This window comes from Chinchilla lanigera, unplaced genomic scaffold (genome assembly GCF_000276665.1).
Source record: "Chinchilla lanigera isolate Chin_1 unplaced genomic scaffold, ChiLan1.0 scaffold00013, whole genome shotgun sequence".
NCBI classification, from domain to species: domain Eukaryota; kingdom Metazoa; phylum Chordata; class Mammalia; order Rodentia; family Chinchillidae; genus Chinchilla; species Chinchilla lanigera.
Window position 1 is genome coordinate 21,840,211 of NW_004955414.1, and position 10,661 is coordinate 21,850,871.

A 10,661-nucleotide genomic window follows, 5' to 3' on the forward strand; every position below is an offset into this window, starting at 1 on the left:
AGAGAAAAGTAACCAAGACAGGATCCTTGAAAATTATGTGTCTTCTATTAAATCTATTCCCTTGCAAAGCCTGACTATAACACCAAGTCTAGGAGGACTGGAAAAGCCAGTGGACACCAAATATGTCCAAGAGGCCAAAGAAGAGGTATCCAGTGAAGCACAAGAGTGAAAGTTCTAGGGTTAACATCTGTGCTTCCACCCCAGCAATCCCCTCATGGAAAAAAATCAGGCAGGTTTTTGCCGGGCTGAATCAGAGATGGGAAAAATAATCTATGTTTGTTGCAAATCAGAAACAGTCAGATCTTTCAAAAGGCATCATCATGAACAGTTTCCTGACCATGTAACGTTGGTTTCTTTAGTGATCAAACATTTCCTTGTACTTCCTACATATTTCTGCTCCATTCAGTGAAGATTTGACAAGACCCTCAGTATGGATTAGATTGAGGAAACTTCCCAGGGAACTAAGGAATCCACAAAATGAAGGTTTCCTTGGAAATAACAGGAAACAGAAATTCACAAATAATTGTTTCCATTGTTGCCTAAAGTATTGATTTTAAAAAATCAGAATTCATTCCAGGATACAAAATTTTAATTTTTCCTCTCCAATATAAAATTAATTCCCTATTTCCCTGTGTTTTAATAAACAACTACTAAGGTGGCGGGATAGCTCTTACAATCGCCTCAGCAGATTCTGGATTCCTTGCTTGATCTCCTTGGTTCTCACACCGTAAACAATGGGGTTCAGAGCTGGGGGAAGAAGGTGATGCAGGATGTTGAGCAGGATGGGGACATCTGGGGGAATTTTCTCCCTGGCCAGGTTAGTGATGACCAGAACCAGTAGAACCGTGCTGAAGAAGAGGATGAGGATGAAGTGGGAACCACAAGTGCTCAGAGCCTTCACCACAGCACCCTCAACCTTGATCCTTAGGACAACTTTCAAGATAAAAACATAGGAGAGAACAATGAGGATGAGGTCTGAACCCAGCAGCGTCCATCCTGCCACAAACTGGTAGAGCCTATTGAAGGTGATGTTATCACAGGACAATTTGGACACAGACAGGTTAGTACAGATGCAGTTTGTGATGACATTCCCTGCACAGTATCTTAATCTGGCAGAGAGGACAGGAACAGGAAGAGAAAAGATGGCATTCCGGGTTATAATAAAGGTGGCAGCCCTGGCCACAAACTGGCCAGTGATGATGGAAGGGTACTGCAGTGGGTGACAGATGGCCACATAGCGATCATAGGCCATGACCATGAAGGTGCAAGACTCCATGGCTAGGAAACTGTTCATGATGAACATCTGAAGGAAGCAGGCAGAGAAGCTGATGGATTTGCTGTCAAACCAGAAGATGGCCAGGACCTTGGGGATGACAGTCAGGCAGAGCACGATGTCCAGGAGGGAGAGGAGGCTGAGCAGGTAGTACATGGGCTCGTGCAGGGAGGCCTCAGTCCGGATGGTGATCAGGAGGATGACATTGGCCCCCATGGCCAGGAGGAAGAGGAGGCTGAGGGGCAGGGACAGCCAGTGCTGTGAGCTCTGGAAGTTAGGGAAGCAGATGAGGAGGAATTCAGAGACTAAGGCAGTGGAGTAGTTCCTGGGTGATGTCATGGAAATTACCTGGATCAAGCTGGCAATCCAGATGACCTTATTGTGAAGGACGGGGTGTCCTAGACGTAGTAGATCTTGGGTTTCTGTGAGGGTCCAAATCTGTCTCAGTGGAGTTTTAAAATCACTGTAACCAATGGGGAAAAACAGAGGAATCAAGATCTAGCATGTACAGGTACAAATTTGCTATGATGAATGTTATCATTATGTATATCTAAATCATACCAATAAACATAATAAAAAGAAAGAAAGAAAAGAAGACAGCGGCTGGGGATATAGCTCAGTGGCACAAGCACCCACCTGGCAAGCACAAGGTAATGAGTTCAATCCCCGGTACCCCCCACCAGAAAAAGAAGAGAAGAAAATCACTGTCACCACCATCACCACTGCCATTCATCTGAGCATGTATCATGTGCCAGGCACTATGCCAAATGCTTTATATTATTTCATTTCCTCTCTTTTAAAAATAGTGAAGAATAGCATGATGTCATGAGTTCGATTCCTGGCACAAAAAAAAAAACCACTGAATAATGGTTATATTGTTATCCCACTTTTACAGATAATGAATGGAAAATACAGGGGAGTAGATTACTTTGGTTACAATTAGAAAAGCAATGAGTTGTGATGCCAGAATTGGATGTTACAATTCTTCTTTTCAGCCATCACACTAGCCTTAGTGGTCACAATTACTTAACTAAGCCTACTCTGTTCCTTCCTCCCTCCCTTCCTTCTTTCCTACCTTCTGTCCTTCTTTGCTTCCTTTCTTCTGTCATTGTTTAGTATTTAGAAGGGACAGAACTGACTCCATTTAAGTTCAAGGAAAGCCCCGCCTTCTATTCCACACAACACACTTGGAAACTTATAAGATGAGATAAACATTATTTTAGCCTGGGCATAAATTTAACAGAGACCTGGAGGCTTCAGAACCCTCAAGAGTTTGAGTCCAAAAGTACCCTTCCACACCAAGAGTACAGAGGAGCACGTCTGTTTTCAGACCACTTGGCTGGATTTCTTGGCAATATTAGTTGGACTACACCGGGCCTTCCTAAAGGCTGCTCTCTGCTCTGTTCTCTGGGTAAATCATCAGTAGTGTCCTCTGACTGATCCTGTATCTATGAACTTGCACCAAACCACTGGCTGGCCCTTAGTTAGCTAGCAATACCCTTCTTTGTACCAAGAGCCATTCCCATTTTTAGAATAGACATAGAAAACAGATTGAAGAGACATTCCAAAATCAAACTCACTAAGAATTACATGTAGGGGGATAAATCTGAAATGATTATATATCTGCAGGTTATATAAATCTGCAGGTTAGTTATTTAAGCATTGCCCAAGTATGCAGTTACTATTTGTTATTGATCAAGGTAAGATGGAACAAACTGAAAATGATGACTAAAACAATGTCTTGAATCCCAAGTCTCAATGGTAAGAGATGACTTTCTGTCCTTCAACCTTGTGACAGAGAGAATGAAAACTTTACTGAGAAATTAGAAAGGGGTAGGGAAAGTACAGATTTTTAAGAATAGGAAAAAATTTATATTTGAGGCTTTATACCTGAGATGTTTGCAAATTATCCAGATAGAATTTTTAAACAATCATTCAAAATATACTATGCTTAGAAAACAAGAGTATATTCAAGTCTGCAATGAAGATGTGCTTTTTTTTTTCCAGAAGAAAATAAAAGAAATAAGGCAGAGAAGTATAGGCATATGATACAAATGGGGAAAACCTAAATAAGTAATTAAAGTCCAAAATTTAGACTAATAAGTGTCAGATAGGGCTGGCCATTGCTGTTTTAGCAAGAACAGGAAATAGTAGAATAAAGTCACAGAGAATAGGAGATGATTGATTCAATATCAGTGAAAGCTCTCAGATGAACCACTGACAGGAATATTATATCTAGTTCCCTCTACTCTTCTTTCACAAAATAAAATTTATATTCTTGGAACTAAGAGTGAGTACTATCTGTAAGGCAAAAGCATTGGCCTGTGTTAAATCCTTTGGGGATGGGACAACATGGAATGAAAAATGTGAAGTTAGATCTCCTACAGAAAAATAACTAGCCATTTTGAGCACCTACTACAGTAGCACTTTCAAGTTACAGGATGAAGGGGCTGGGGATTTAGCTCAGTGGCAAAAGCGCCTGCCTGGCAAGCGCAAGGTCGTGAGTTCAGTTCCCGGTACCGGAGAAAAACAACAACAACAACAAAAAACAAGTTACAGGATGAAAGAGTGTCCAGTTTCCCAGAGTAGAAATGCATGTTCCTCTAAGGTAGGAGGAAACTAGCTGATTTCATGGACATGGGGTAGGTATTTCTGTTCTGTTTTGTGTGCAGTTACTTTCCAGATAGTCCACTCTCTAGGAACCTGAACATTTTATCCTGTTGTTTTGTTTCATGACAAGGATCAGTTGTACGATTGATAACATGGCAGCAAATGTTCTTGAAAAGAAACCTGGAAATGAATTCTTTCATTTTTCTTTTCAATTTCTCCAAAATTATAATTAGTTCGTTTAGTTTAGTTTAATTTAATTTAGTTTAGTTTTGTTTTGTTTTTGCTTAATGCCATCCCCCAGTGCCTGTTTATCTTAGCAGTCTTCTAATGCTTTGGTTTTCTAAAGTCAGTGTGGGAATATATAGTTATAAAGCAAAGATATGTCAGTTGAGTTCCCATAATTTTGCCTTTTTTGAGACAGGGTCTTGCTATGTAGTTCAGGCTGAACTTGAGCTCAATTTGTAGCCCAGGTTGGTCTCAAACTTGCAATGATCCCCATGCCTCAGCCTCCCAAGCTCTGAGATTACAGGTGTGTGCCACCATGCCTGTCAGGGAGTTCTCATTTTAGTATTCATCCAGTGAAAGACTCTGCTAGAGCCTCAGATAACTATAAATTCATCCTGTAGTCCCAAACCAAAATTTCTCCTTTGCTCTGCACTATCTTGAGCCAGTGAAACTATTTTCTTTGGAGTTTGTTTCACATCTTAGCAAAGAATTCTTAGTAGAGATACAGTATCTCAAAGTTTCTGAAAACGCCAAAACTGTCATAAGAGTATTCTGTGAGAACTAGAACGAGGTACATTTAAGGAAAGTAATCAAAATCATTGAGGTTCACCAAAGATAGAGTAAAAGATATTCAGCGAGTTTTAGGCAAATGAACCTACACAGGAAGCTTGTAGGTAAAATTGTCAATACTTCCTTATGGTCAGGGTCCAGTTATTCCTGCGCATGATCCCAGTTACATCTCCTGTGGGATACCACCTCTTTTCCCTCCCAGCTAAACACAGAACCAGTGCTCAGGTACTAAGAAGGTTAATGATGATGGATGGCTGTCACCACCAAAGAAGCAAGACAGAGGCCAGGGACTTCTGGCAAGGCCAGAGGAGAGAGACCCAGAGGTGTATAATCACTATGCCTAGAATTATTGATCTTGAATACTGTCCCATTAGATGAATCTCCTCTAGGGGGGTTGAAGCATATATAAGCCATGAGCTGCTGAGAAGATAAGGAAGATATTTATTTGATCCATGCATTTTCACTCTGAAGATCTCAAGCTTTCCAAACATAAATTACACAATACAACTAGGAAAAAGGGTGGGGGATTTCTGGCAAACCAGAGAATCAAAGATTGAAACCGGTCTTAGGAAAATTCCATGTTCATTTTGCCCTATTTTTACATATGTGACTGGGAAAATGACACTCACTGTGAAGCTGAGAGATAAGACAGAAAGTATAGACACTTTTAATAAAAAATGCTTCTTCTTCCCAAGGACCCCCAGTATGGCTCCTCAGCATGATTTGATAGATTTAAGCAAGTGAGATAACCGTGCTTTCTCAGGACCTAGTCCTAATGCTGAGTACCCTAGTATATAACATAGATTAAACAAAAATTGCTATCTCTTGAGAGCTTAATCTTTAGAGAAAACCAATTTGAAAACAAATGCAGTATAGCTTGGTTCTCATAATGGTGATCATAAAATAGTAGGACAGAGACAAAGTACACATGAATGCAGTAATGTAATGCAGTGTGAGAGTTGTCCTCAGAAAAAGGACTCCAGTTCTGGCTCATATTCATTGTGTGATGTTAAAAGTTACTTAAACTCTATGGTGTCCAATGCTCTCATTTATGAAATAGAACAAATGACACCTAGCAGTGGATGCTATTGTGGGAAGGGAAAAGAGCTATCCTTTCCTGAAGTCCTAGTAGGTCAGGAGACACAGCGAGCTAACAGCATCAGAGAAGGATACAGAAGAGGAGATACAGATTGTGTTTTGGGGCAGTCAAAATAGTGGAAAGACCCACATAGGTAGGTGCTAAGTAATGATTAATGGTGAAGCATTAGGAGCTGGTAGATGCTAAGTGCTTTGGCAGAAAGAGCTAGAGAGTAGAGACTCAGGAGACAGTGTTTAAGGTAAGCAGTGGCAGCCTTCTGAGAGTAGCCACCATCACGTGCAATGTAGCGAGCCACAGGATATTTGAAAAGGGGAAGTAATATGGTGCCTTACTTCACCTGGGCTGCTATAACAAAATACTACAACTGGGAAGCTTATAAACTACAGACATTTATTTTTCACATTTCCAGAGACTGGGATATCAAAGATTAAGATGCCAGTAGATTCAGTGTTTGGCAAGGGACCACTTCCTGGTCCACAGATACATCTTCCATGGTAAAAAGTGCTATCCAGGCCTCTGTGGTTGCTTTTGTAAGGGTACTGATCCCAGCCTTCAACAACAGTCCATGATCTAGTCGCCACATAAGTCCCCACCTCTTAATACCATTACCTTAGTAGTTAGTAGTAGTTGCCTCAGTATTCAGTATTAATTGCCTAAAAGCACAACATATAGTATTTCAACATATGAATTTTGTGGGGACACAAACATCCAGATGACAGTAGATGGATCAAATGAAATTACAGCACACAGAGGGGCTTTTTGAAAACTTGTGAATCATCCAAATAAAAAATAATTATGATCTGCACATAGGCAGAAGCCATGCAAAAGGAAAGGATGTATTTGAGGAGGGGGAGATACAAGAAAATGTAGTATCAGAAAGACTGAGAAGGCAGAGAAAGATGGGAGTGAAAAATATCTCCAATCTTTTAACTAATACAGGGAAGAAATACGTCCTTTTTGTTTTCTTTTTTTTGATGTGAGAGTTGGATATTATTATTTTTTTTTTTGAAGAGATAAAACCTCCAGTAGTACTGGTAGCTTCTGTCAGATAATAGTGTACATTCATCTCTGTTTACAATCCCTTTTAAATTCCTTAATAGCTCTGTCTATCTGTCTGTCTATTTTGGGGCCTCTTTATCTGGGGGATCTTTGCCACCTGGGCCTTTGATTTAATTTTTTTTCGGACAGAATCTTGCTATGTAGAGCAGGCTGGCCTTGAACTTGCTTATGTAGCCAAGGCTGGCCTCAAACTCACAGCAATCCTTCTACTTCAGCCTCCCGAGGGCGGGGATTACAGATGTGCACTACCATGCCCAGCTTTCACCTTCAGCACTCCAACGCCATCAATTCTTATTCACAGACTAACACTCACAAAGGGTGGCTGTCATGACTCACTATTGCAGGCATCGATGAAGAGGCAATCGCATGGCCACTTTCCATAAGTCACTGACACTCTCTGAAGATCAGACAGGTCTTGAATCAACCAAAATGACAGCAGAAGATTCAAGTCCAGTTATAATTGCCAAGAAGAAAAAGAAGGAGAAGAAGAGGCTGCCTTGCCTTACAGATGACTCTGATCCAGCCAGGCACAGAGCCTTGCATTCCTAGCCATGATAAAAGTAAGGGTCTCATCCTACAGACATTTTGAGCCTATAGGCTACAGGAGACTCAGCCTCGGTGCTGAGGGAGATCACGATCTAGGGTCAGTGCTCCTTATACCAGGATCTAAGTACTTCAGCAGAATCACACCCACTATACCAGGCCTTATTGAGGGAGTCCTATCTCTTTCCTACACCGAGCCTACATTCCCCCTCACACCTCATTGTTTCCCTTCTGCTAATTTTCCCGCCTTGAGACTCACCAGCTTCAGAAGGTTGTACTGCTGCTGCTTCTGGCGACTGGATGCAACAAAGTGTTGTGTGCCCCACTACATCCCTTCCCACCCACTGCTCACAGGAGTCAGTGCTCTTATTAGGCACATGGAGCCTAGGCCCGATGGCTAATTTCCCAGGAGAGGGTATTATAAAAGGCCTATCTCAGCTTTGGGAATAGAGTGGATATGGGAAGGACCAGAGGCACTTGAGGAGTCTAAATAAAGAAAAAGACATTATGCAGAGTGAAATAAGCCCTACACAGAAAAAAAAATATTGCACAGACAGACACATTATGTGTAGAATTTTAAAAAGTCAAATGCATAGAAGCAAGGATTAAATAGTCATTACCAAGGGGTGGAGGGTGAGGGAAATGGGGAGAGATATTGGACAAAGGGTGAAGTTTCAGTTAGGAAGGGTGAACCCGTGCTAGAGATCGGCATGCAGCATAGGGCTATGGTTAAAATAAAGTACTCTATCCTTGAAATTTGCTAGGATATAATTTACACCACACAGACTGAAAAAAACAGTAACTTTGTGAAGAGATGGATATACTAATTACCACTACAGTAGTATTTCTTCCACTCACTGTGCATATCTGTATCAAAATATGGCAATGTACCCCTTGCATGTATATAATCTTTCATTTAAATTTTTAAAAAGTAGCAGAAATAAGGAAGAATGGCTGGAAGGAAGGAAAGGAAAAGAGGAGAGAGATAGGAAAAGAGAGGAAGAATATAAGGAAGAAAAAAGAACAAATATATTAAGTGACTGTAATTGACTTTTCATGAATATAAGTGAATAAAAATCAAGCAGCAAAATAATTATATTTATCCTTATTTGTGAGACAATGAAACTAAGATATCAAGAGTCTAGATCATTTTCCCAATTCAACTAGTAAGCTCCAACATAGGAAGAAAAATCTGAATTCTAAACTTACAGTCTAAGTCTTGGTATGACAAATGTTATTGTCAGAAGAGTTTTTCTCAAGAGCATTCAGGCTTACTGCTCAGTCCTACACTCTGTGGGAAACAGACAGAATGAAAACAATGTCTAGTGTAACATGTTTACTAACTTGATGAGCAGGGCAATGAATTTGGCTAATAAGGTGAACTTGATGACACTAAGTTAAGCACTATTTGCTTCACAACAGAAAAAAAAAAAAACAAATAAAGAGAAAAGTAATCTGATGATCTCAGAAAAATATTTTAGCTGGTTTTAGTTGGCTGTGTAGTGTACAGTGTTTCTCAGACTTGTCTTAAGTCAGCAGTACCCCTGCCAGTCAAGGGGACTATTCTCTGTGAAACAGCAAGGACAGAAGACACATAAGCCCATAAACAGGTCTCTCTTGTTTCAATTCATAGACAAATTAGCACTTGCTTTTGCAGGAGTAAGCATATGTCTGAAGAAACCGCCTCCTTCTCAAGCAAGATGTCATTTTTATTCTAAACATCCAAGTACAATCATCCTCTGGTACACACAGGAGTTGGTTCTAGGTCCCATGGATCCCAAAATCTGCAGATGTTCAAGTCCTTTATGTAAGATGCCATACTATCTGCGTGAAGCCTATTCTCATCTTCCCATATCCTTTACATTATCTCTGCATTACTTTTCATATCTGATAATATATAAATTATATGTAAATAGATGTATTATTTGGGGACTAGTGACAAAATGTCTGTACATGTTCAGTATAGACACAGCTACCATAGGCCCAACAACATGATACAACAGCCCATAATTGGTTGAATCTTTGGGTGTGGAATCCACCGATACAGAGGCTCATCTGTAAATGCAATAAAATCCAGTGGCTTCGCTGAGGAAATCCACCTATCACCTTTCTTCCATGGAGTACTGACTCATCTAGTTCCTCACTATGTCCTAACAATAACATTCCTTGACCAACTACAAGAACTCTGTATAGGCTCAAAAACAGCAGAGAATGAATCGTTTGCTTCAACCAAATAGCAGACTCTTAACACCTCACTGCAGAATGGCAAGGTAGCATTAGGAAGCATGCTTGGATAGGCTCAGCCTAGGAGTTGAGTTTGGAGAAGAGTTAAAGTCCTGCATCTTCCCCAGAACTTGATTCTTGAGGTGAAGCTTGAAAAGTGGCCCTCACTTTTTTGTCACCACAGATGATGGTTCTGACTGGGAAAGAAAGAAACGTGCTAGAAGGCTACCTTTACCTCTCTCACATGAGTCTAAAATGAAATCTGATAGTCTACTCAATTGATTGATTTAGTCTACTCAATAATAATAATAAATGAAATCTGATAGTCTGCTGTGATAGCTACCCAAAATAAAAAAGCAATCCTGGGTAACAAAGGCAAGACAGGAAGCATCACAATCCCTGACTTGAAATTATACTACAAAGCTACTGTGATAAAATCAGCATGGTATTGGCAACAAAACAGACCTCAGGATTAATGGAACAGACTGGAAGATGCAGCCACAACCACAAACATACTAAACCACCTTATTTTTGACAAAGGGGCCAAACAAGTTCACTGGAAGAAAGATAGCCTCTTTATTTTATTTTTTTTTTATTTGCAGTTCAGGCTAAATTTAAGGTCACTAGGGCCGGGGATTTAGCTCACAGCATAAGTGCCTGCCTGGCAAGCACAAGGTCCTAAGTTCAATTCCTGGTACCAAAAAAATAAAATAAAATAAATAAATTTAAGCTCTCTTTGTAGCCCAGGCTGGTCTTGAACTCACAGCAATCCTCCTGCCTTAGCCTCCCAAGTGCTGGGATTACAGGCATGTGCACCATGCCAGACAATAGCCTCTTTAACAAATGGTGCTGGAAAAACTGGCTTGCCACATGCCAAAGACTGAAACTAGATCCATACCTATCACCATGCACCAAACTAAAGTCAAAATGGGTTAAAGATCTAAATATTAAAATAGAAACCCTAAATCTACTGAAAGAGAAAGTAGGTAAAAATCCTGAAAACGTAGGTGTAGGCAGAGAGTTCATGAACAAAAACCAAACTGCATGGGAAATACTTCA

The 10,661-nt window shown here is 40.4% G+C and overlaps 2 protein-coding genes across 6 annotated transcripts in view; both read right to left on the reverse strand.

Annotated features, from left to right (window-relative positions):
- Positions 1-10,661, reverse strand: part of LOC102012951 (olfactory receptor 52N2) — a 163,249-nt gene that overhangs the window by 63,197 nt on the left and 89,391 nt on the right. Inside the window, exon 1 of one of the 5 annotated variants that reach the window (XM_005380111.1) lies at positions 1,622-1,698. The exons of 2 other annotated variants lie outside the window; for them this stretch is intronic. The gene's annotated coding sequence lies outside the window, so the exon portion shown is untranslated. Of the gene's footprint in view, positions 1-1,621; positions 1,699-10,661 lie in introns of those variants that run through there. 2 more of the 5 variants (XM_013511697.1, XM_005380110.1) reach the window with 2 other exon arrangements.
- The window catches only part of LOC106146227 (olfactory receptor 56A4-like), a 99,394-nt gene continuing 89,403 nt past the window's right edge, over positions 671-10,661 (reverse strand). The window contains exons 4-5 of the mRNA XM_005380108.2: positions 1,622-1,736; positions 671-1,540 (exon numbers count right to left, since the gene is read on the reverse strand). Of these exons, the coding sequence (XP_005380165.1) occupies positions 671-1,540; positions 1,622-1,736 (985 nt within the window). The remainder of the gene's footprint in view (positions 1,541-1,621; positions 1,737-10,661) is intronic.